The sequence below is a fragment of the Anopheles nili genome, chromosome 3 (assembly GCF_943737925.1).
Source record: "Anopheles nili chromosome 3, idAnoNiliSN_F5_01, whole genome shotgun sequence".
Classification (NCBI taxonomy): domain Eukaryota; kingdom Metazoa; phylum Arthropoda; class Insecta; order Diptera; family Culicidae; genus Anopheles; species Anopheles nili.
Window position 1 is genome coordinate 59,326,932 of NC_071292.1, and position 26,461 is coordinate 59,353,392.

At 46.9% G+C, this 26,461-nt stretch overlaps 6 protein-coding genes across 6 annotated transcripts; 2 read left to right on the plus strand and 4 right to left on the minus strand.

Moving 5' to 3' along the window:
• Positions 1–1,267: 1,267 nt before the first annotated feature.
• Positions 1,268–7,358, minus strand: LOC128724726 (uncharacterized). The gene is made up of 6 exons (XM_053818448.1): positions 7,086–7,358; positions 4,616–7,009; positions 4,381–4,553; positions 4,103–4,313; positions 3,873–4,016; positions 1,268–1,528 (listed from the first exon to the last, which is right to left on the minus strand). Exons 1-6 carry the CDS (start codon positions 7,356–7,358, stop codon positions 1,373–1,375), a joined length of 3,351 nt encoding a protein of 1,116 aa, XP_053674423.1. The 3' UTR covers positions 1,268–1,372.
• Positions 7,359–8,026: 668 nt separating this feature from the next.
• Positions 8,027–18,482, minus strand: LOC128724727 (protein cueball). The gene is made up of 4 exons (XM_053818449.1): positions 18,392–18,482; positions 10,828–12,400; positions 9,737–10,001; positions 8,027–9,642 (listed from the first exon to the last, which is right to left on the minus strand). Exons 1-4 carry the CDS (start codon positions 18,480–18,482, stop codon positions 9,511–9,513), a joined length of 2,061 nt encoding a protein of 686 aa, XP_053674424.1. The 3' UTR covers positions 8,027–9,510.
• A 762-nt stretch (positions 18,483–19,244) lies between these two features.
• Positions 19,245–19,743, plus strand: LOC128723444 (probable nuclear transport factor 2). Its single transcript, XM_053817187.1, has one exon. The coding sequence runs from the start codon at positions 19,290–19,292 to the stop codon at positions 19,680–19,682; it is 393 nt and encodes a 130-aa protein (XP_053673162.1). The 5' UTR covers positions 19,245–19,289; the 3' UTR covers positions 19,683–19,743.
• A 209-nt stretch (positions 19,744–19,952) lies between these two features.
• On the plus strand, positions 19,953–21,328 carry LOC128724728 (uncharacterized). The gene is made up of 5 exons (XM_053818450.1): positions 19,953–19,985; positions 20,052–20,138; positions 20,201–20,310; positions 20,379–20,473; positions 20,532–21,328. The coding sequence occupies exons 1-5, from the start codon at positions 19,953–19,955 to the stop codon at positions 21,326–21,328; spliced, it is 1,122 nt and encodes a 373-aa protein (XP_053674425.1).
• A 126-nt stretch (positions 21,329–21,454) lies between these two features.
• Positions 21,455–22,332, minus strand: LOC128724729 (copper chaperone for superoxide dismutase). Its single transcript, XM_053818451.1, has 3 exons — positions 22,264–22,332; positions 22,012–22,201; positions 21,455–21,945 (listed from the first exon to the last, which is right to left on the minus strand). Exons 1-3 carry the CDS (start codon positions 22,330–22,332, stop codon positions 21,455–21,457), a joined length of 750 nt encoding a protein of 249 aa, XP_053674426.1.
• A 968-nt stretch (positions 22,333–23,300) lies between these two features.
• LOC128723587 (pre-mRNA splicing regulator USH1G) lies at positions 23,301–25,308 on the minus strand. The gene is made up of 7 exons (XM_053817343.1): positions 25,286–25,308; positions 25,066–25,209; positions 24,763–24,984; positions 24,353–24,699; positions 23,914–24,280; positions 23,621–23,851; positions 23,301–23,545 (listed from the first exon to the last, which is right to left on the minus strand). The coding sequence occupies exons 1-7, from the start codon at positions 25,306–25,308 to the stop codon at positions 23,380–23,382; spliced, it is 1,500 nt and encodes a 499-aa protein (XP_053673318.1). The 3' UTR covers positions 23,301–23,379.
• Between the last annotated feature and the right edge of the window lie 1,153 nt (positions 25,309–26,461).

A 26,461-nucleotide genomic window follows, 5' to 3' on the forward strand; every position in this document is an offset into this window, starting at 1 on the left:
TTTATTTAACGAGATTTGACTGCATAGAAGTAACAGGAGAGCATGCCGCTCTACAGGAGAACTGGTAGCGCTGCGTCTAATCCGATCGCTGGTGATGATCTTGGAATTTAAACCCTGCTTCTAACATCTTTTGCGGAGCTATGACTGCTTAACTCCGTTGGCCTGCAGAAACAGGAATAGGGAGCAAAAGGAACCAAATCGTGGATATAATAATCCCGGCCTTTAAGTGGACGCATCAACGCCATCACTTCATCTCAATTTTGATCTACCACGTGGGCGATGTGCACGTGAGCGATTCAAAAGGGCTTTCAGCCTGTACAGGTCGTTTTGCATTGCATTTATCACAGGTTTTTTGAGGGCGTATATAAGGAGATATTTGTACGATTTTAATGGCATGCTTGCATTGATCAACGGTTTTTGAGCGCCCACCGTAAAAGGACCTCTATAACTTATCCTGTTTTCCGTGAAGTAGCGTATTCTATGAACTATATGATTGCCTCATTGTTGTGGAGCGACAATTAGAATGGGCCACCAAGTCCGTATAGTCCTTTTAGGCTGGAACACGTGGTGCTGAACACCGCTGTCTAGTAATCGGATCTCTTGTAATGCATATTTTTAATACCGCAAAACGCCAGTAATTTCAGGTGAAATATATTTTTTTCCAATTGTTTCATGTTTCTTATCGTAACGATCATAGTTCATTATTGCTGCAAAGGTTATTGTTCTTACGTGATTTCCTTTTACAGTTTCTCTAAGCCTACAGGGTAATAACGCAATTGGAAGAAGAGTTAGCTTGACGAGCTAATCGAAATCTAATGTTGTAAAAATATGAAAAAAAAAGAACAAGTATAAATATAAGCTTAGCATAACTGCATGAACGCCGCCACTGTGCCTGTATGATATTTCTATTCTTTGTTACACAGATATCCTTCTTTTACTATGCTTAACCTTTTCTATACCTTTGCACATGATCCCTCAATGGGTACGTTTCATAGTCTTACTACTCAAATGCGAAACAACGAACATGCCCTTACACTTTAGTAACGGCAAGAACAAAATTCGTTCGTTTCGTCTCCTGCACTGTATCTCACTCTAAAGGCCTCGAGCCCCCCAAAAAAGGGCTGATGTTAAAATAATAGGAGAAGTCGAACCGTAAATTAAAAATTCGTTCAACGGGTAAAAGGCACTATGATAAGAACTGATCGTAAAATAAAATTCCACACTATGCAGCGTAGAATTGTAAAACGTGGAAAAAATAAGGGCACTAGCTCGATAAGAATACACCTCTGTTAGCCTTCGGATAGCTAAACTAATCTGTCAACCTGCGCGTACGATACAACGGGCGGTGTTGTAAGCGCGGGCGAGTCAACAATTACAGTTCGCCCCCTTTACTGACGAACAGCTTAAACTTTAGCTGACATTCGGTTGTTGACCATTGCTGAGCCTGCCGCTTCTGTTCCGACGGTAATACCTGCTCCATGTTGGCCAACATGTCCCGCCGCAGATGCTGCTTGATCGAATGCATTGCCTGTTGAATAGATTCGATAAAAAACGAAAAAGTTAGATCATTATTAAAAGTGCTGGAAAACTACTCGCAACAACAACACGTCCTCTGCTCGTAAGTGTCGACCGCAGCTAAATTTAAACATTTGCATTATGCTCCTACGACGCTTACCGATGGTAATAAGCGATGACGGAGCATAAATATAGACGTAGCATAATTTATGCTATATATAAAAAATCATCTCACGTCACATCTGCTCTAGTTCGCTAAGCTATCGAGCTCTATTAGTGAAGCATTATACTGTTTCGAATGAATACATCCGTCACTATACATCATGTAAATCAAACGCATGGGCAAAAATATGATACTGAATTCTTCTTCGAAGCAACGCACATCAAACGCCCTCGCCAGACCAGTTGCATTCGATCAACGATCAAAAACACGAAATCCGCCCTCGAAACTCGATCTGCCAGCCGGCCAGCCCGGGGGAGAGGTTCGGTTGCGCGGGGCGCGATGGCAAACGCGTTGTTTATTTATGTCTCCCGGCTGTCTAAACTGGCGCTCGGATGTAACCATCCATTTCGTCGTTCAAAGGTGAATTTCCTTTCGTCACACTTTCCGCACGCGCAAGATTGACGATGGGTAGGGAAAACCATTCGCTATCTCACCCCCTGCCTCACGGCACGATCGTGGTATAATAAAGGACCCCTTTGGATGACGTTACCACCGAGGGTTTGCTACAAAAATGGATCATCGGCCGATCCACCAGAGCACCGAGCGCACGCAGACGATCTCTGCTAGCGTTGCGAGCGGAGATTAATTTTCCACAAAACCCCACGAGAGCGAATGCAACGTGGACAAGCCGCTCGTTTTTCATCGTTCAGACGATTGATCGCACAAGCCGTACCCCGCGCTTTACGGAGCGTGTTTTTTGGCACACATTTTCCGAGATGGCGGCCAACCGGCGGGTGAATGTTTTCCTCTTAATCTTAGAGTCCCGAGGTCGGAAAAACGCCGGATCGCCTCTCCCCGACACGTTACCGTGGCTGGACTCAGGAGTAGAACCGACGCATGAGAACTGTGTACCGACCGAAATAGGAAAAGAGCAAAAGAGCGATCGATCGGTATGGTTTGCAATTTGGCCGGCAGTGGCCTTCTATCGCGCGCTACTTTTGCTCGTTAAGATTTTTTTTCCTTCTGTTCTGGTCGAAATGTGGAAGGAAAAATAAACCAAACCAACGATCGCGCTCGCGCTCCTTTGGCTCGCGACGGTTCGGGGCGATTTGGCAGACCATCGTCGGATTCTTGACCGACACCATCAGTCGGTTAATAGGGCCGTCGGTTTACGCGGCTCATCGAAATACCCCGAGGGGACCGCCGTGTAACGAGTGCGAACTGTTTCCCTGTTGGGCGGGTTCGGTGCGCGGAACTTGGCAGGGATGATAACAAGCGGCACGACGACGCGCATGCTGATACCGATTTTAATCGTCGGCTCAATCGCCACTCTACTCCAGCATCCCGGCGTGGAGTCCTATCGCTATCACTATGAAGATTATGTAAGTACGAAATTCCATCTCGCCCCAAAAAAAAATTCCATTCCACAAACACGCCGCCGGCGGTGGCTCTTCTGCCTCGTCTAGGACACGATGATGGGCACGTGCCGGGAGAACGAGGTGTGCAACATTGTGCACCATCGCCACTGGATGCCGAGCACGGTGGACAAGATTTGCCGCTGCCCGCTCAACACACCCAGCTGTCCGGTGGTGCATACGCACCACGGTAACGTGATGAACGTTAACAGCCGCACGCAGATGAAGTTTTGTGCGCCGTTGCGAAATTTGCGATCCTGCCGTGACGGCGAGATTGCCCTTCGGCGCAAGACGCTTTACCAGTCGTACGGCGTTAAGAACGTTTCGATCGTCGTGGACTGCCTGTGCGACCATCGGCAGAGCTATTGGGCGTTTCACAACCGTTCCGGGGAGGATTTCAACGATGCCCGACATCTGCTGACGGTGGTGCAGAACTACAAGTGTGTAGGTAGGTAGGATGGGGAGCGCACGCATTGAACAACGCCCGTGAAATGTGTTTTAATTGTGTCCTCGTCTCCCATCACGCTGCAGCGATGAAGCGTTGCACGCCACACGAATTTTGTGGTTACGGACGGCGGGATTACGGTTTCATCTATCATCGCTGCACCTGCCCCGTGTCGCACCAGTGCAAGTTTGATTTGGACGAGTACGACGATGATGTCAGCGAGCTGTTCTACCAGGGACCGGCCTACATCGCCCGGTGCGTACCGATTTATGATTACGATTGGTGGTAGAAGAGAAAGAGAGCGAGAGAGAGCAGACATGAGCGAGACACCAACCTGGACGGACTGGCAGGACACGTTCTTCACAAGCAAAAGTGCTCTGTCGCGAATCTTCTCCGGTGGGACCGTTTCCGTGACAAGACCGTAATCCAGTGCGGTGCCAACTGTAATTCGCCTGCCTAGCAGCAGAAGATCCGTCACCTACGGGGTGTATGTGTGTGACAAAGTGAGATCAGGGAAAACGTGTAAAATGAGTGACAAATGCAGACATTCCGTTTGCTACGTACCGCTTTTGATTTAACCATTCGACCACCGGTGAACGCGTTCAAACCTTCGGGCAGGTATCCGAAATAACCGTACGGTGCCATGAAGCTGCTGCCGACCTGCGCTAGCACTACGTCGAACAGGGGCAGTATCATCACACCCATTCCGAGGACATTGCCGTGCACAATAGCAACGATTGGCTTGGGAAAGGCGGCGAGTGTCATCAAAAATTTCCTGCAAAAGAACAGAAGCTCGATGAGTCTGAGACACGCAGGCCAAGTGAGAAAGCTAAATGCTGTACCTCAGGCAATCGCTCATGTCCTCGGCGATGGCTTTACGCTTGTCCATTGGCTGTATTAGGTGCGCCACATCCAACCCACGACTGAAATGTGCTCCAGCAGAACGCAACATGACCACACGTGTTGCCGCATGATTTTGCAGTAGTGTTAATGTACTTCCCAGTTCGTTCATAAGCTGAAACAACAAGCAAAACCCGGTCAAATATGGAGCTGTTCTTGTTCGATCAGTAGGCCTACCTCATACGAAAACACATCCACCAAGGCTCCCTTTGTTCCGTTGGCACTGGCAACGCCTTTTGACTTTAGCACAATTTCCACGTACTCCCCGTAGCTTTCGCATGTCATTTGTTTCAGCTCATCTAGCTTCCTTTGCATTGCATCATCGAAACACGCGTTCTCCCGTTTCGGTTCCACTACTGCAATCTCTGCGGGTTTCTCCACAGCTGGCTTTGGTGATTTGCGCTTGACCATCGTACCTTTGGCAGCAGTCGTACCCGTACTCGGCGTTGGTGTGCTCGTTGCCAACGGAATTGCCTTCAACACCTTGGTGAGTTTGCCTCTCATGGTGGCCACCAGCGACGTATCCACCTTGATTTGTTCCAGCGACGATGTTCCGAGCGATTTGTTCACACCCGTCTCTTGGTTGCCACCTTTATCGGTCGGCTTTGCGAACAAGAAGTCCCCGTCCTTCTTGGTTGCGTCCTGCGAGGAGGTCGATTTTGCTAGCGACGACGATGACCCAGCTGTTTGTTCATTTGTTTGGTCGAAGCTTAACCGCCGTGGACTTGCACTGCTAGAATATGAGCTGTTCGAACGCCGGCGGATGATCATGGCATCGTCGTTGCGCTGTGCGTTGTACACGTAATCCCAGTCTCTCGAGGCGTACGTGGCCAGTTTGCGTTTGCGAGCACCCGTTAGCGGTTGACCGGCCGCATTGCCTCCTGACCCGTTTAACGTTTTCTTCGCCGCCTGAGTAGTGGGGGCGCTTGATGGAGAAACCGTCGATTTGGTGACCACTTCCGGACTGCTCTTGGGAGCAGTTTGTTTCTGGGGCGTCAGGGCACGCTTCGCTCGCACACGTAAGCCCTGCGTGGAAGACACTTCGCGGTTTGGCGATTTGCCCTGATTTATGACGGCGTTGGTGATAATTTTGGTTTTTGCAATCAACTTTTCGTCCTCGTCGCTTCCATCTACCACGGTGTCTTTGAGCAGGTCCTTGCGGTTCGATTCACACTCCACGTCATACAGCATGTTAATAGCGCCCTCGTCGCCCAGCAAGCGCTCGATTTCGTTCTTTTTCCGTTTCTTTGCCCTCGAATCTGCCGGAGCGTCTTCGGTGCTTTTGGTCGACTGGAACTGCTTCCGCTCAACAAGCTGCACTGGTTCTGGTGTCTGTGCCCTCTTTCGTACCGGCGCCACTGGCTTAAATTCCTCCGTACGAATCATGTGAACGGTCACGGAATCAGCGCGCTTTTGGCGCATTTTAAACACCACTTTCTCGGTGGGCGTTGTACTGTCGTTCGTTGCCTGGCCACGGTTCGATTTGGCCAAACCAGTGGCGGGTGCACTGGCATCGGAAGGATCCCATATGATCTTTCGCTTAATGATCCGTTTGGGTTCCGGAGCAGGTGGTGGCACGGCAAACGGCTGGCGGGCAGTTGTTTTAGGAGCTTCCTGCACTACCACACTAGGTGGTTTTGCCGTTGATAAGGAGAGGACGTTCTGGGGCTTATCCTGCGGTAACATCGGTTCATCGTCCCAATCGGACACGAGTGAATCTATCAGTTTATTTTTCCTCTGGGGAATAACGGTCGGCTTGATCGGTGTGTGTTTTATCCTGATCCCTTCAGGTTTTAATCTATCGCCAAACTGTTTGACAACCGTTTCTTTTATGTTCGACTGTTGCGATTCCTTTTCGCTCTTTATTTCCAGAGGATCTACCGCTACCGCTTTCACGATAGGTCGTATCGTCGTCTGTCCCTTTATCGTGACGCCAGCCTCGATATTTATCAGCTTTGGAGCTGGCGGTGGAGTCACAAATTCCATCTTACGGGGGGGTATTTGGGCATTTGCTTGATCCGCGGTGGGTTTAGCGCTTGGCTTCGTGCGAGGTTTTCTCACCTTCGGTATCAACGGCAAACTTTCGATTTGCCGTCTGGCGATCTCTTTCTCGCGCTCTATCTTCGCCTGCTGCACCTCAGTCGGATCAATTATGGATATCGAAAAGGATTCCATCTCCTCATCGACGTCCTTCGCTTCTTTGGCCCCGACGCACACCTCTATCTCGGACGCATTTTCGCGTATTGCGACCACGTTGCCCTCAAGTATGGCAATCAGATCGTGATCCTCTAGCTCGCTCGCCTTCGGTTCGGTCGGTGCCAACGGTGTCGGGGGTAAATCATTGCTCAATATGAGATCCTGGGGGATTTCTATAGCCCCGCTCACATCTAACGGCGTACTGGTTGTAGAGCTGGTTACCGATTTAACATCGATTTGTTTGTTCAAATTGCTACGCATCTTTTGAATTAAATTTTCCTTCGAAGGCAACTGTCCAGGGGAAACTTGCTGTGGTTTGCTTGCATCCTCTTGATCTCGTGCGGAAGGGGCGGAATGTTTTACAGCTTGAAAAGCCTGCAAGCATTTATAGCGAGAAATAATCACAACTAACGAACCAAGTCAACGGTCAAAGTCAAACTGTCATGCCTACCTTTGCAGGTTTCTTAGCGGGAACCACTGAACTAGTAATCTTTTTCGCTGGCTCCTTGGAAAGTTTCTTCGCCGGTTCCAACGTGGTCAGCGTTTTAGTCTCGTCATCACTGAGGCAAATTACGTTCTGCACTGGCGAGGCGGATTTTAACGATGGTCCGGTTGGTAATCCATCATCGCCTAGATTTGAAAAGGCAGAGCCTTCCGGGTATAGTGCCTTCGTTGTCGCCTCCTTATTGTCCTTCCCAACGGAAAATGGCTTTGGTTCGCTCATAGTGCTCTTCGTAAATATGATGCGGGCATCAATCACAGCCAGCTCGGATTTGTAGCGACCGCTTCAGGAACACCACACCCCACGGAGCGCGAAAACTGTTAACGTAGCCTAACGAGAGCGGCCGTTGCACTCCGAACTTGCGCTGGTATAACTTGTGCCACTTTTGGCGGTACCGAATTTATGTTTTCTTTCTGCCGCACAGACGCTATCGGTCGGCAAGCGTTAAAAACAGTGGAAACGAACGACCGCTGCTGCTTCTTCTTTTTCCAATCACGATACGTTGGCAAGCAGCACCGTTTCCTCGGTACTTTCCCTACCAACTCATTCTCTTTAACAGTGACCGAAAAGATATACGTTTACCGATCGCTTCTAGCTACGGCGAATAGTTATTAAAAATGGTTAATCACCCAAACTCACGGATTCCTGCGTTATCAATAATGCCCTCCAAAACAATAGTCTTCATACTTGTACTCACAGAACGTTGACACGACTAACGTCACATAAGTTGCGACGTCAGTTTTCATTCAAAAACTGCGGATGTCAAGCATGAAGTCGTTACGATGTTTGTACGGCTTCTGATACGGCTAGTTGGAAAACAATCAGGAAATAAAATATTAATCGGATGCCATCATCAAACAAATAACAAGGTTTCTTTCTCATGAATTGTTTTTATCCAAAATAAGTCTTTTTTAAAATATTGCTACTAGTGTTGCTCCCTGCAATAAACTCCTATAAAGTTGTTCACTTTGAACTATAATCTTATCTAATATCACATACTCTCATGTGGATATTAGACCTCTGCTGGGGTTCCCTCGTGCTTTCATCACATTTCTAACGTTTTTTTAAGTTACGATGCTTAAGTTTTGCGCAGTACCGCTACTTTCCTACGTTAACATTTCAATTACTTGAGGCAACGCTTTGCGTTAGATCTGTTTCATTACTTGCGCTTATTGCTCCCCTCTGCTCTCGACACCGAGCTGAAGCTCGTGCTAGGCAATTCAGGCTCTCTTCGTCTAGAACTTTCAGTATTAGCTGCCAGAACCCGTCATCCGTAGACGTGTGGTGTCGCTTAACAACAGTTGCGGTATGTTTTGTTTGAAACTGGAAGCCCCAAAACGGTTATCCCCCACAGGTAAATAAATTAAACTAAAGCATAAACACACGGCGATGCGGAACATAAATGTATGAGGGATGATAGGACTCGATATTAAACAAAACATACAATTTGAGACGAGCAAGAGTCCAACAAAGCCAAATTAAGTCGCAAGTACACCATTCACAGCTTGTGGAATTTAAATTAATGTACAAAATGAGCTATTCTTTCGCTGCCGCGCGCGAAAAGCAACAATTAGAAATCAAAATCGAACCATGCTTGGAGTAACAACTATGTTCTGGTTAAGCAACAAGCGGGATCCATTCCACCACCCAGCGCACGCTGCCTGGGTGCGAAAATATATACTACAGAACGAACTGTAGAGGAATATGGCATGAGAAGCTATCCTTCTAGGTCATGTGTACACGAGTACAGGAACTTGGGTTGACGACTTAAGCTTTACCGGACCGAACATCTTCGCATTCTTCCTAGTGCACTGCACGAAACCGCCAATTGCGCTTCCAATTGAGCGTGAGAGAATCTTGCTTATGTTTTGCCCTTTGGCAGGAGCAAGAAGTTTGTACTATTATGTATTTTTTGTGTGGTAATTACCGGCTCTAACAAGAAGTACCTCTGATGGTACGTGGAGTTCCCTTCCAGTAAGACTCCTCGTACTGGAACAAAAATAGAATAAAGAATGTTCGTCCACCCATCTGTCTAACGCATGAGTGTAGCTTCTACTTGGCTGTGGCATTGGCTGTATATCTCATGCAGTGCAGCAGTGCACACAGTGCTCGGCATACAACCCTGGCAAGCTTCGTCTGCAGTGTACGATACTGCACTGAAAAGACGGATGTCCATTACCAACATGGATTGATTCCCTGCTCTACGGTGGCAGCATGTTCAAAGGACACACATTAGTATGTAAGGCTATCTTCATCCGTCAATGGGCTTTCCCCTTCTAAGGATTTTACTGTCTTTCCAAACATCAAACGCCCACCACCGAATCCCTAGGCGCTTGATGTACATTGCCAGCCTGCCGGCGACCGACTTTGAGTCTCATTTACGCTCGTTCGCTTCGCCGCAATTCGGTAGCTTCCGGTAGCTTCCTCCAACATCCTCGATATCCTCCAGCAGAAACTGTTTGTCTTCCTTCTGTGACTTCTTTAGCAGTTTAGTGTCGAAGCAGGGCTGTGGAGGACAGAAAAAAAACGATACAATGAAACGTACTTTCTAGTCGCACCAGTAGAGCAGTTTGTTCTTTTTTTTTGTTTCTCTTCCTTACCGTTTCGCAGACGTTCATGTTGCAACAGTTTTCTATCGTAATCTCGCACTGCGTTGTTGGCGGCCGCGAGGTCATCGGCGTGACGACCATCTTTTTAGTAATGCGCGGCCTCGGCGGTTTCATCATCCGGTGGACGGTAAGTATGATGACGAGCAGCACCACGAAGGACACGGTGAAGCAAAGCGACGAGTACACAACGGTTCGGTTGAAAGATTCCTTGCAGTACGTCACCTTCGGCTCCATCAGTGGTAACGTTTTGGAAATGCTGTCGAAGAACAAATCACGAAATAAACGTTTAATGATCATCGTCCTGCACGGAGAATATCGTTAAAATTTGTTAGGTCTTATCACCAGCCAGCGACAGCGAAGCAATAAATCCTAATCGAGTTGATGCAGTCCACCAAAACGTCAAAACACGTGGCCACATCGTCCCTCTATCGGTACGAGCGAACAGTCCTTCGGCCATCGAGACAGGTTACGATGTTATTTTGATCGTTAGTCAAATCCGCAAACCGGAATACGGATCATTCGATCATCAATCAAAAGGACCGCTTCCGGAGGTAGAGTAATAACCGGATTAGTTGTCTCGCTCATGATGTTGATGGGCGAAAACAGCTTTGCCATGAAAAGGCAAAAGCTTATCTCCAAGCGTCTCCATGCGCACCCATTAAGCTACATTGTGGCATGCATGCAGGGATAACATAAACAATCGTGGTACCGGACAATTCGTTGCCCTTCACTAGAACCCGTTAAAGCTACTCATTGTGTGTAATTTTTAATCATAAAAAATACGCGTTACTGCTGCGTCGCAAAGGTAGGCCAACAAGGATTTTGAGGCCTTCCCTTCTTATCAGTGTTTGAATTGATTTTTTTACTTAAAATGAAATAAGTTAAATGTTACCATTCAGAGCGATGGCGCGAGATTATAAAAAAACCCTTAAAAACCGGAAACATATGTTCATTCCCGTTAAGAAAAGAAATAAACATCTCAACTCATCATTAGAAAACTAGCTAAATCAACTATGAAACAGAACAACAATTTCCCCAGCATAATGTTGCAACAACAAACAACCCAAACTGCCAATACTTACCCCAAACAGTACTGCTGCCACTGCGGATCATCGTTGTAGGTGCTGCAAAGCCGAACAGCAATTTCGCACCGTTTACCGGCAAACTCTTCCTCACACTGACACTCCGGAACCGTGGTTTCGTTGCCAAGCGTACATCGCCCTCCATTCAGGCAGTAATTGTTGCAGCTATACTCCTCACACCGCTCGCCCCGATAGCCTGCCTTACACCGGCACTTTGGCCATTTCCCATCCTCCACGTAGCATTCCCCATTGTAGCAGTAGTCCGTGCCACAAATCGGATTCTCACACCGTGCCCCACTAAAACCGGTGCTATCACACGAGCAGACCCGCTCGCTTGATCCCTGCGTGACATTGGCAAACCGACACTTGCCACCATTTAGGCAGAACCCATCGCACCGGTTCCGATCGCACCGTTCGCCCTCGAACTGGCTGTCGCAATCGCACCGCGGCCGATTATCCCGCCCAATGCGGCATCGTCCTTGCGCGCAGAAGTTACTGCAAAGATCAATCTCACACAGCTTCCCACCGTACGCCGGTGGGCAAATGCACACGTCCGTGTGATGATTCACGGTGCCATTGTTAAGACACCCGGTCAGGGGGGCGTGCTGTGATTCCTGCAGCAACACGCTGGCCGGTTTCGAACGCTGCATGTTCTCAAGGATACGGTTGACCACCGCCTGGCAGTCAGGATTATTGCGCTGGTGCTCCAGCAGGAGGTTCGCACGCAGGATCACCGCCGATGGGTGCTCCCCACGGTATACCGTGCGCGATTGTGCATTTGGTTCCTTCGCCATCTCGTAGATTTCGTTGTTCTCCTGATCGGTCCAGTAGATAAACTCATTCCGCACCGCAATGTCAGCCGGCAACCGATCCAGTCCGGTTTGCAGCGTTCGCTGATCGTTCACCTCCAGATCCGCGCTCTCGATCGTGTACCGACGGCCATACTTTTTCTCCACCCAGTACAATCGATTGCGGTAGTGATCCACCGTGATCCCTTTCGGCAGGTACACGTGTTCCTCGTGTACGTTCAAAACCGTACCGTTCATTGCGGCACGCACAATGTTGGACGTCTTCGGATAGCAGTTCGTCCAGTAAAGATGTCTGCGACACTCGTCGATCGCAAGTCCTGCCAACTCGTGATCGGGTTCGACTGTCGCAACGGTGCGCACTAACAAGGATACAGGATCATCACCACTGGCCGTTTCGTTCACTTTCCCACCGGCAACACGTGTTGAGTTCAGTACGGCATCGATCTCAACGGAATAAACCGATCGGGTGTGCTTCTCCGTCCAGTACAGACGCCGTTCAAGGTGATCGAACGCCATGCCGGTGATGGTTGACGTTTGGGCAGTTTTTGGCCACAGTTTGGTGATTTTGTGCAGCTCATCCGTGTTGTCGTAGTCCAACGCAAACAACCGGTACTCCGGATGATCGAGATCGGCAAAGTACAGCTTCCCAAGGACTTCATCGTACGCGAACGCTGAGATGCGGCTGTACTGGTGAGCCGCCGAGGATAATTTGCGCCAATTTGAATCGAAAAACAAAATGCCATTGTCCGTCGTAACGGCCGCCTCTGGAAGGAAGGAAGGAAGGAAGAAAGAAAGCACATTTCATTAGCGCGTCAGTGGCAAATTTAGACTATGTTTTTAAACCTCATCTTCACAGGGCTCACGCAACCACACCAAAATTACCCCGAGCCACGTTTGCGGTCAGGTTAGCGGGCTTATCGCGCATACATACGAATGCAGCTATAGATTAATTGACAGCGAAACCCCGGCGTGATTGAAATACGTCGATAAGAGATTGCACAAGGATAACGCTCCTCGACATGGATGGCGCGACAACATAAGTCCGCATTTATCACGGCGTGCGTAAATATGCACGTAGGCCATTGCACCATTGCTTGGGAGTTGAATTTGTGATTCATTCATATGCCCACATGCTGTGTGGAGCTAAATCCTCTACCCTCAGTATTAAATGTTTGCAACATCAAACCAAAACCCTCCGGGGGTTTCGCTTCTCGTTTGGGGTCCAAAAAACCCCACTCTTCAAATGGCAGCAGCTCGTTCGCATTTTTCGCTTTCGGGGCAACTCCACCACGGAACGGAACCACCGGTTCTCGTGCTAATGCAGCACATGAAAACGCAGCAAAAAAAACACGTAAAAACGAATGTGCAAATTATGTCTCGAGTTGCGGCCACGAATCGCGAATGCACGCGTTTGTGTGTGTGTGTGCTTTGCACCGTTCGTGGAAGGTGGAAGGTGAGGGACCTTGTTACAAATTAGATGCCACGGTTTTGATGCATCAGAAGCCGCACGAGGGGCAACTCCACGTCTTGGTGGGGGAGAAGCGTGGTTTAGATACCCCGCACACACACATACAGCCGATTCCGGCCACTCGACGAAAGGTCGGACGGTTGCTAATGGCCGTAAGGGATGCCATGGACAAAAGGGGATATTCTGCCTGCAATCAGCAACACTCGGATCGTTTTTCGCCTTTTTCAGCCCAGCTGGAATTTTCCAAACATCCTGGGTGTGCGAAATTTGACCGAAAAGAGCAGTAACCAAAAGCATTAGGAGGGGGGTTGTATTGTATAAACACCTTCCTCGAGCTCATAGCAATCGGATTGCTTTACATTCGGTGTCCGGAAGGTTTTACTGCATTTCGCTCGATGTCTCCCTTTAAACAAATGACCTGCAGCACGAGGAGCAGCCCTTCCGAGGGGAAGAGCTCATTTTCACCGCAAACTAATGACGGCCGTCAGCATAAATTATCATTAGAAGCAACAATGAGAGGCTCAAAAAACCGCATACCACCGTCGGGTTCCACACGTGCGTCTAGACGCAATCGAAGGCCACGCCACTCTAATCACGACGAGGGGGTAGTAGGTAGGCGGCATTGTGCCGAAGGAATTTCCAGAATGCATCCAGAGAATTTCCCACCCTTAGGTGAGAGGGTGTTTTTTTTTATCGCCCTCTAAGCTTTCCCGCTCATCTTACGATAAGTGCTGCGTAAGGCTAAAAAAACCACCCCCTGACGTGGTTTGGAACACTTCTGGAACCGGTAGCGTAAAAAAACAAAAAATACCAACCATTTACGTCCGCTAAGATGAGCAAACAGAACGTTGACGCGTACTGCTATCTTGAGTCAAGTGATCCTCGCTGACATCGCCTAATGGGAAAACACGAGGTATTTTTCGTTTGGCGGAGTTTGCCCCTAATGGTTTCTTTTATCTACGTCCTCCATGGGGTCATGTGCTTCCGTTTCAGCTTTCTACCCAGAGAAATAAGAAGCCACTTAGCAACGGTCATTATGCTGTGATAAAACGCCCTAAGAATCCCCCAAGCGAGCCATATTTTCCAGGACCTCAGCCAAGAAAGTTCACGTGGCCTCGACAGTGACACTTCCCAACGACCAGGTGTTTCGTCTACACGTTCAGCCACAAGCGTCCATAAAATGTTGCAACCTGCGCCTGATCGATGATTTCGTTAACAGCAGGGCCGTAAATTTGCTTCCGTCAGACTTCAGACGGCACCGCACAACCGGAGAGAGATCACATCAGTCCTCGCAAGGGCCAGGAAAAGCGTCACGTCACCACTTTCTGTCCGCGAATTTCGCGATCGAGATCGTGATTAGCGCGATGGCGACGACGAAGTGAAATAAAAACTAACCCCCCAATCGTAAAAGCACACCGTAGGCTTAGAAAAGGCGCGTCCGGGACGTATCATGGCGCAGGTATGCGATTAGGACACCCCCTGATGTGTGTCTGTGTGCGCGTACCTTGGGGTGTATTTTTTTTTCACGTTGCTCGTACGTTGCAAATAAACGATAACGAACCGAATACGGCGGTTGGGAAAAGGCGCGTTATCACGCTCGCTGTTTGCATTGGTGATTGGTGAGTTTTTTTCTTACACACGCAAAGAGGCTCGCGATTACATTAAACGATGGGATAATGGTGAATGGAAATATAAATATATAAAACAAAAAAAGCTGAAGCAGCACACGATGCGCGTGCGCAATACGGTCAAGTGTAAACGTGACCATGATCTAGGGTGTTTGGTTATCGGCCAGGCCCTGTGTAAAAGGCCAACCCCCGGTGGTTGAGTTTCCCGGTTACGTAACAACGCCAAAGAGCCACCATTACCACCGGACGGGCGGGCGTAGAAGACGTAGATGTATTGTTGTTCTACGAGATCTGACGGCTCAAATCGAACGTTTAATAGCGGCGAATCATCGTAACGTTCTGTTCGAATTCACTGCAGCTAAACTTCACCACGCACCACTTTCGCTTTCATTCCAATAACATTCAAAACACACGATCGTGATCGTGACGAAAAGAACCGGAGGAGTTCATGGGCGAACAACCTGTCACGGCGGTGGCGCTAGAGTCCTTGCCGAAATCGCCATTACACGCGGCACCCCAAAAATGGGGTCGGCCGGTGCTAAGCCAATGAAAACAACTACCACAAAACAACAACAAAAAAACCGCTTAAAATTAAGACGCACAAATAGTGCCATTATGTCGCGGCGCCAACTCGCAACTCACCGACGTCACGATGCAACGGCGTCAATGTGTTGGTCAACGTAATGTGCGTTCCGTTTCCTCCACGGAACGTTGCAGCGGGGAAAATTCCGGATTCCGGCGGTTCACGGAAAGACCAGAGGACCAGCACTGGCCGTGGGAAGAAGGAAGCAAAATTTCCAAAGCATTGCATTGCTCGAGAACAAACGGAAATCGCGAAACAAAAACGTGCCCCACGATCGCAATCGATAGCGGCTTCGATCGCGCACTGTTGTTTTTGTTGTTTTCTTTATTTCTTGCTCCAATAGTTACTATTGCCTACGATATATTCCGCTCACCCGCTTCGTGCAGGCCATTGCACTGAACGTTCTAGAGAACAAACAGCGAGATCACTTAACGGAAGTGAATTAACGTCAAAATCCGGTTCCGGGTCCGGGGGTCAATCAAATCGTGCTCCGTTTTCTACAACTGAAACCACTCGCCCGCCCGGTGGTGCGTTGTGCTGGAGTCTGGGGAAGGGGGTGGTTCTTGCACAAACGGGTCGAAAAAAAATCCGAAAGGCAAAAGCTACTGACCGAGGTCCTGCGCAAGAACTGTTAAACAGGAAGTGGAAAGGGTGGCCCGGTGCACGATCGTGAAAGTGACAGCACCATAATAAGCGCTGCCCGCAACAGGTGTTTTGACGGTTTTGTTTCCATGGCGGGTTTTTTGAACCTGCTCCGGGTAACAGGGCTCCAGGGAATAGACCCAGCGATTGTGATGGCAATGACCTTGAGGAGACGGCGAGACACACGAAACACAATGCTGGTCACTTATTTTGCGTTCTAAAAGCAATAAACTCCCCCCCACAATTCGTGGCGCAATTTGTGTAAGGCATATTTTCGTGTACTGTCTGCTTCGAACGTTTGCTTCGCGCACCCTCGTACCACCCATCATGTCCTGACAGACGGTAGATAAGCGGAGTCTTAGCTTATCACCGGTCTTGTCGTGTGCTGCATCACCTTTTGGGTGCCTGGGTTCATGTTTTTTTCAGCTATTTCAGCTTCTCACTCAACGTGTGTTGGTGTAGGGGAGGGTTTTTATTTTTGATAACACCGAAATGGCACACCACCATATCATGGGTTTTGACCTATGCAAAGGATATTGTTGTGTGCACCCTTCACGAAAGTGGTCAATCATTGGCGCCCGTGATTAATTCAATTCGAAACCAGAATAAGAGGCACTTAGAAAGCGTACTGGGCAGGAGATTAAATTGTTTACGGAACGGTGGTTTCATCAAAACCAAACCCGACCGATCGATGTAAACCATTTTACACCACCACTGGCAAACGGGAACCATTTTACATCCTCACCCCACCAGCGACCCACCGACAAGGGGCTTATCAAAATGTCTTGCTAAATGCGTCTTGCTCATTCGAAAGTGTCAGCAGAACGTAAGCACATCAAACCATATTTACCAGCGTTTGTCAAATACGGGAGTTTTTGATGTGCGGGGAAAAACGGGGCCCATTTGGTTGCACAATCGAATTTGACCTGGGCACATGGACATGCTGTAGACAATAAGAGAGAGGCTGGCATTCCAAATCGATGGGATTTGGGAGGCTAGCTAACGATCATGCTCGATCATGGGCCTGCGCCCTAAGGACATTTTTCTTTTTTTTTTTGAATGTGATCACGCACGCGGTCATAATCACGCGATACGCGGAAAAGCGAATGTGTGGCACCAAACGGTCAATCAAGTTTATTGCACAGGTCATCGTGGGGTTGCAGATACTGGCACCGGGGACCCACCGGACCGAAACGGACACCGAGAGCGCAGGGGTTTCTTCCTTTCGGGGCGGAATTTATCTGGGGCTATGCTTCAATCATTCATTGACTCGCGGCCGCAAAAACTAATAAAAGCCATCGCTGGAGCTGGAGACCAGAGGCGGAACGAATGGGTGGAGGAGGGAAGAAAAAAAAAACCACAGCCAACAGACGATTGAAGTGCGTACGTGCCAAATGGAACGACTTTGGCCCGTCCGTCTCCGATGAGAAGGGAGGGAGGGGAGGGTTTTGACTTTCTCAAAATTTGTTGGCCATTGCGAAAAACTGCGGTCAAAGTACGACGCACTCCCCTCTCCGTTCGGAGAGGTCGGTGGAGTCGAAAATGCGAAGTGGCCGAGGAAAAGAAACGGAGGAAAACTGTATAAATAAATACAAAATCCTATTCGTAATGAAGCATAAGGGTTTCGTCGGTCCAAGCAAATAATTATAAGCAGCAAGAATTAAATCGAAATGATTTATATAATACTCGGGCATGGCATTTTTTGAAGGATATCTTCGATGGGAAAGGTATTTGATTTAATTAAACATTATATATTGGGTGAACCGTGATTTCTGGAGCAGAACAACCAATGGTTTACAATTTAAAAAAATGATTTTGTAAAATCATAGGGATTTCATGCTCGCATAGTAACTTATGAAAGTTAAAACCATTATTTTTTTAAATAGTATTTAACTCATTACGAGTATTGTTATACAATCGCATTAGATGTGATATAATATAAACATATTAAAGGGTTACATTATTTAGAAAAAGGATATTTCTGATGATCCTGTCCTTGGCTGATCAATCTAACGGAATGAGTGCAATAGTGAAAAAGGATGCAACGGAAGGATATCTATTCCGCGCGCGTAAAAAAACCAAGGCTTCCCGTACATGACAATTATACGATACAGCACACCAGCTTGGGAGCACAATTTCATCATAGTGCGAAAGCCCAACAGTGTTCTACACCCAGGCTAGGCTAAGGTGATCTTAGTGCTCATTGGCAACGAACATTAAATAACAGCCCATACACCCTGCTGCCTCAAGGTGTTCGCTTAACGCGGGCCACCTTACCCCAAGCATAAGGCGTGCTGTCGGCATGCTGAAATGGGTATTTTTGGACGATAGATAAAACGTTTGCCGTTTTCGGGTGGTCACGAGCTGTGACAGCGACAACGACGACGACGACTAGAGCGTAAAGGCGATTGCCAGCGGAATCATTTTCTCTTACCCCATTCGGTTGCTATGACATAACCGAGGCAGCATGATGATAGCAAAAGGGCCAATGTGACCGTCGGATATCGGTAAGGATGCACACCCATGCTGTGCGGTCAGGCACGTTAAAGGATGTGAGGTGATGATGTTTTCCGTTGATCAGCTGGTAGAATTTCCGTATTTACGGCGCCACACTGCACTGCACTACTATCGAATGGGGTTTCTTCCTTTGGCTCGACTACTCGATTTTCCCTCCCCGGTGTGTACTACGTGCACTAGCCCACCACGAGTTCACTTGGACTGTGCCCGCTTTTCTTGACTACCCGTGGACTTTTCAACCACAACTAGTAATAACCGATCAGAGAAGGATACGAAGCGAGCCAGGAAGCACGAAAACGAGCAACACACGTGTTACGGTTGTGTTTCACTCATCACACTACGCGCGAACGGCACAGGGAAACGTCCGCACCATTCGGCATTTATTTTTCGATTGCAGCCGTCTTTGGACGGTGTCTGTTAATTTTCTTTCGTTTTTTTACTCGGTTGAAAAATTACGTCGGCCACACGCATTTTCAAGTGTCAGAGACGTTCGTGAACCAAGGTGGCTATACACCAGGTTAGCTCTTGGTACATTTTATTTCGATTGAAATATGCTTTAGATCTAAATTGAACAAAGTAAAAAATTTACTTTTACAAAGCACAGTAATTCCATACATCCAAATTCATTCGGTAACGATCATAATCAAGCAGTACCTGATTCTGGTGCCATAAATTTTTGAGAGTTCTGTCATCCTTCCTGACAGCTGTTTCGTCCTTCGAAAAAGAAGAACAAGATACAAGTTGACATTACACCGGCAGGCAGATAAAAAGCGTAGCTGCGCGTTCCGTTCCGTTCGAAATTTAATTTGATCATCATGGCCATAAACCCACAATACGAAGAAATCGGTAAAGGATTCGTAACCCAGTACTACGCGCTGTTCGACGATTCGGCCCAGCGGCCCACCTTGGTGAACCTGTACAATGCGGAGCTATCGTTCATGACGTTCGAAGGACAACAGATACAGGGCGCAGCGAAGATCCTCGAGAAGCTCCAGAACCTAACGTTTCAAAACATAAAACGCGTCCTCACGGCTGTGGATTCCCAGCCCATGTTCGACGGTGGCGTGCTAATCAATGTGCTCGGAAGGTTGCAGTGCGATGACGATCCGCCCCATGCCTACTCTCAGACTTTCGTGTTAAAGCCGCTCGGGGGAACGTTTTTCTGTGCGCACGATATTTTCCGGCTTAACATTCATAACTCCGCCTAAACGAACCGTAATCTTGAGCATGGGTTAAAATGACACCAAATGTTGATGAACAAATGTCTGAATAAACCATATTGATAAAACAAGTTAGTCTCTTCGTTTTTTTTATACACGATCACACGCGACACTGTTGATTATTTGTTGTTATGACGTTTTGAGCGAGCATTTCGTATCGGTAAACGGTTTGTTTGACGCGATCAGCAGCGAAACCAGCTCACGCCGTAGATCGTCTGATTTTTGGTCTCAAATATTTTACATGCATCCCAAACCAAGATGGGGTACACTGCGATACAACACATCGTGAAGGTGAGCTTACAAAATGTATGTTTTTTTGCTTTTGCTAACTCAATCGTGCTTCTTCATATCGCATAGGAAACGAAACGGCGTGTAAGCATGACGGATTTACCGTATGAAGAAGAATATCGTGGCCAGCTGAAGCACCTGGGCTACAAGGAAAAGGTACTGCTTAAATAGCGAGGTTTACCAGCGTGATTGACTGGCATTTTGTTTCCACAACGCAGGATATAGTTAAGGAAGCATTTTTGCGCTTGGATTGGAATCTTGGGAGTGCACGAATTTTGTGTCTTTTACAAGAATCAAACATTCTAACGGCGAGTGAACTTATTCTCAGGTAGAGTTCCAAAACGCGTCAGTTTAGTTAACTGTTTCATCTTTGCTTCTAATGTTTCACAAATGCAGTCTTGATTCAACGGAACGGATCCAACAAGTCATGAACGATCTTTTGGAAACTGAATATAGTCTGCTCTGTCACATCATTAAATTCGCTTACCAAGGTAAAATCTGCGATTTATTCCACTTCCGTTTTACTTTTTATCGTTTCTTTTTCTGTAGACAATGGTTTGTCACAAACTCTAATGAAAGTTCTGCAGGATAGCTTTCGTGCATTAATAGCAGATCTGAAAGACGACCCCAACGTCATTCCGCGGAATTATTTGCAACCTATTAGAATGCAATTGCTACCTAACGAGAATGAGTGGCTGAAGAATGAGCATTTGCGCCTGGTACTTACTACGGAGGAACCATTCGATTTAGATGAGGCCATTGGGCGGCAGGAACAGTGGCGAGAAGAAATGCATAAAGTAACTGAATCCATCCTTGGTGGCCTTATCGTGGAACTGATTGATAACAAGGCACAAGTCATCGGTCTCTTGAGGGAATACGTACAAAAATCACACCCGTTTTCGATTAAGTATGCGCTCTACCTGTTGAATGCAATGTCGAAAGACACAAAAGAGTCGGAGGACAAACTGCTAAAAGAGTTCCACAAGGACGTCTTCCGCTGGGTTGTAGATACAGGGTTAATGAGCCAATTGCAGCTGTTGCTTCTGTTTGCACGCGAAACTTGTTCGTCAAATTGTATCACCATGGGGACGTATTCCGCGTGGTATAAGCAGACGATCGGCGCCATGACTTACAGTGTGAAAAAAGATCAGTTCATTCGAACGATGGAGATGTTGACTGCTTTGCTGCCGTTGGAAACCAATCTGGACGTGCTTGACGTGCATTCAACGATAGCAATATCGGCACCAGCCAAATGCAACGAATACGTGCTGAACTATAAGCAACTTTGTCGAGCTCACATAGCCCAACTGAAGCCTCCTGATTGTATAGTCGATCTTGATGATTGATACGCAAATGAAGTACCAGATAAAAATATGTTTTATTATCACACACCAAACATAATGATTATTTCCTGTCTCACAGGGTTTGGAAATTGATCCTCTTTCGCAACTGGAAAAAGTAACAGGTGTCACCTATATCTTCGATTGCGATTCTTCACGTGCTGTCTCTGCTGCGATGGACTTGTTCCGTTCATCCCAAATTGTCACACCGTCGCATGCACATATTTTTTTATAGTTTTGGAAAATTCCAGCTGATCGTGCAATGATTCCGCAGCTTAGCCGCTTTTCTTGTTCGCCTGTGGAATGTGCGATTACAACGGATCGACCAATAAGATCGTCAACCTCCAGCCTATCGTTTACGAAGCGTATCGTAGCCCTTCCATTTTCATCCGAGCTGATCGCACTGGAATCGTACACCTCACCAACTGAACTACATCCTTGCGAAATATCTCCGCACTCGTGGACGTTCAGGTGGAAGCTACTGTTTCGTTCCAGCCCATCGATCGTGCCATCAACAACCGCTCCTTTTGTACCAGATACGCTTGAGAGTGTACAAAATCGAATCAAGCCCCGTACGTTGGTAGTTTCATTACCATGGTCAACTATAGCCACTGCCGACTGACCTGCGGGTAATGTATACAGTAAATTTAGTCGTGATAGTCTTCATATCTATCGGGCATTGAACCCACCTCCAAAGCCCGTCAACACAGCACGTCGTCCTGTTGCTTCGATGCGTCTATGAACCTCTAACCACGGAAGGTTCGTTTCAATCAGCACACTACCCTTTTTGGCATCAATCTCGAGATCGCCGGCACCGGAAAGTGCATCGGTAATTGCAGTAACGCATTCATGATTCCGAATTTGAGCAGCAAACTCCATCTAACCGAAAATAGACGACGATAAACAGTAACATATATGTATCAACTAGAAATCGAACTAACCTTTATATTCCCATGATCCGTCATATTTTGTTGCTTAAATATTACGGATTTTAAAAATTCGATTATCATAGGAAATCGTGAGTAATAATTATTGATAATAACGTGTTGTTTATTGAATATAGTTGATGTTTCAAACTGGATGGTTGTGATGTTTCATGACCAAGGAATCATATTTGACATTTGGTCAGAATTTTTGATTCAAAATTATCCGTTACGCTTCTTGTAATTATGTATTTCTGTATTTTATCGGTTTTTGATGCATGTTACAAATTATTTGAATTATTTCACATTATTGCACAAGTTACTAGACAAAGAGAGATATAGTGCCCACGTGGCCTAGCTGTCCAGAAATTTTACTTTGCGTCTCACATTGGCAAGGTACTGCTTTAAGTTCAAAAACGTTGAACCTTTGCTGTATATTGAAAGAATAATTTAAATCAACAAAAACTTTAAAATTTAAACCAGTTGAAGAAATATATGATATTTCCAACATGGATATAGAATTAAATTGATTTTGAATTATAACATGTTGATGTCTCAACATACCGGTCGCAAATTCGACATTCCAATATCTGGACTCAAGATTTTATATCTCAACTTTCTTAGCCTAAAAGATAGCTTCATTTTGCGATCAATAGTATCTGATAAAGAGACTTATTTAAGCTTTAGGCATTTAAAAAATTCTAAAGAAAAAAATTTAAAAAAAAAATGCAGTCCACGTGCATCGTGTCAAATGAGCTACCGTTTAAGTGTAGGTTTTTTTTAACTCGAAGCAAAAATTAAAGAAAAAGCAAGTTTGACAAATTTTATGTATTGCAGACAGGAAAAAAATGCTATTCTGATGGATCGTAATGACGAAAGTAATGAAGATGAGAAAAAGGATGTGAAAAGACAGGTTAACACAAGCTGCAACTGCACCTGCAGTTGTCGTTGCATCTATGCTGCGTTTATGCTTTGTTTCGCTTACCCTTTCAATCAAACAAAAAAAAAAGGCAAATGATAGATTTGAAACGTGTTTTGATATTAATTGTACCATCAATAACTACTTCTCGTATTAGCTACAACTGCTTCTCGTATTAACATTAGCTGTACAGTAGGAATCAAGCACTATCCTCCTTACAATCGGCTGTCGCTTATAGTACCCGGTGCGCGGAGTGCGTCTTTACGTTCCTGAATAGCATTGCACAGCCGGCGATACGGTCCGAGGGGCAGACCAAGCGATTTGATGTCGTTCTCCGTGAGCATCATCAAGGTTTCCATGTCGATTTCGTTCTTTTGGAACCTACAAAACAAAAAAATGGAAGCCTCTATCAGCGGACCACCTTTGACTTGCGTCCGGGTTTCATGCGCTACATACACGGGGTAATAATCTTCCAGCTTGAAGGCGGACAGGAAGCGCAGTATCGCCAGCGAATCGTTCTCTTCGTTGCCCGAGCTTTCTACGTCCGAGTCCGTATCCGAGATCACCAGCTGCGATCGTGGTTTGATCGCTCCCTTCGTCGTTGGTTTCACCTTTATCGAACCATCAGACGACGCACTCGAGGACTGTTCGTTACCCAGCTGAGCGAGCACGTTCGATACGGAGCGGCTGGAAAAGGATACAATCGAATGAGTCCTAATTCAAACTCCTCTAAGATAAAGGGTCCTTACGGGAATGCGAGGTTACCAAATGAGGGCCGATTAAACAGCCCAGACGGTCTCTGCAGCAGCACGTCCTCCGTAACCTCATCCGGAGCTCCTGCAGCGGCCAGGAAGTCAGGTTGGCTAAGCGATCGGGATATGGTACCGAATTTACCACTCGCCCCACTGCCACTATCGTCGTCGGGATCATCCTGTTCCCGTGCATTGGCAGGATCAACATCGAACACGTCCTTCAGCTTTCCACGCCGATCCGAAGCATCCGAACCGTCGTTCGAACTGTACGTACCAACGTAAAGCACTTCCGAGTCACGCCGCAGTCCTTGAATCGAGCGTACACTCCGCTTTCCATTCGCTTCGATTTCGCCAATTTTGAAATCTATTCGCCATCGTCAGTAATGAAAAAAAGCTGTCAAAAATGGTCCGTTTCTAGGGAACATTCAAGTGTTACCTCCATTTTCCATCTGCTGTCGAACTTTCGCTGCATCCGCTCGCTTTTTCACGGCTCCACCACCACGCAGGACGGTCCCACCGACGAGAGCGCTAAACTTCGTCGTAGCCGGTGGAGCCACCTGGGGTTCGGGTCCGATCCTTGTCTGTATCCCCTGCGACAGATTGCCCTGACTACCGGACCACAGCTTATGCTTAAGGGCTTGCAGCATGTTCGAAGGACGATGCGGCCGTACCCGCACACTAGCATCCTGCTCACGATCGAGCTTCTGCTGTCGGCTTGCAAACTCCCGCGCACGCTTATCACTCTTCTTTTTCGCCTGCTCGCGGTACTCGAGGGCTCGCTTTCTGCAATAAACGGTTCGGTTAGTTTCGATAACCATAATGATCATGAAGCGTAGTTAGTCCTACCGATCGGTAGCTTCCAAAGTAGCCGAGGCAGCATCGAGATAGCGCAGGATGTTGTCCCTGTTGTTGATCGCCGCCAGATCCTGCGCACTATGGTGATCAATATCAAGCGCGTAGATATTGACCCCAAATTGCACCAAAAAATCTACACACTGCATGTGACCCTTTGCCGCGGCCAGGTGTAGCGCCGTGTTGCCAAACTGATCCGCTTTGTCGGGGTCTCCACTGGAAGTCGAATAAGTTAAAGAAAATGCACACGTTTAATTTTGTGACTCGCAAAGATAGAACCTTCCTGATCAGACTTACCCTCGCGCGACAAGCACCTTCAGTGCATCGAAATGTCCTTCGAATGCAGCCCACAGGACGGGCGTCATCCCGTCCACATCTTTGGCGTTAACCTCCGACCGGGTCGCTTCACGCAGCACGTCCAGCAACCCATCTTTGGCGGCGCTGGGGATGATCGTAGTGAAAGATACAAACCAATTATATGGGGGCTTTATTTCTTTGGTAAACCACATGCGCTTACCGATGGATCCTATCTGAAGACATCGGCAAGGGGGCTTATGTACAAACTGCGCTTCAATCGTGCACTGGAATTTGCCTTCAAATTAGAGGCAAAAGGTTTCACGAAATAAAAAAAACAACGTACGTTTCCACGCCGCAGCCTAAACCAACATCGTGATGTGGTGCATCTCTTCTCTACAGGTGCGTCAAGTAGCAAGAAGCGTGAAGCGAATCGAAACCACCCTAAAATGTAATGGAAATTAGGCACAGTTGTAGTAGCTATTCTGCGTTTCTGGTGGGCCTTTAAGGCCTTCGCGGTGGAAACGGATGAAGAAACCGGGAGCCCGTTTCGGTGGTTTTCACTTTTATCCCGTGGTTTTCACCGCACCGATAGAATCGTTTCCGGTACGCTACAATTGATCGCGATGGTTAGGCGAGCAGTTAAAGGCTTGTTTTAGGCATATGTTTAGACAGGGAATGCAAGCACGTGGAAAGTACTTTTGAATGGAGAACGAATAGTTGGAAACCAGGCTAAAACATACCTGTTTCCTGGGGATTAGGGTGTTTAATCGCGATTAGGGTGTTTTCTTTGTAGATCAACAGATCGTTTGTAAATCATGATCAAGCATTTAGAATTCAAATGAAATGTTTTTCATATCAAAGCAAAATTATTATCGTAAGTTCAATAAGTCTGAACATGCTACCTGTTCTTCGTTAGCGTGTAAAAAAATGCAGTGTTAACATCTACGATTTTATTGCATTGAATGCACTTGAAAGATCCATTACTAAGCTGAACAGTAGTCCAAATCGAATTGGAAGGGTCATTTACAATTGACCAATGTTAATTAACCATGAGCACTAGAAAGAGGTATTGTTATCGATAGAAATTTCATGTATTTCAATTACTGATGTGTGAGAGTAATTGCATTCACTGCCGGTTAATGATGATAATGCAAACACCATAGACTTCTATCAGCCATAATTGCTCAGACTTTCTTTCAATCGTGATTATTTAGAGCTCCACTGCATTAAAATACGTGCCATCGGAGTGCTTATCACTGTTTGAAAGTAATCAAGGTTTGATGTGTTGTGATGTATACAATGATGCTGTTGCAATTTCCTATAATCATTTGAGAATGCTTTCAATACTTTAACAGTGTTTTGGAAATATAAAAACTATTTTCCAATGATACTGCTT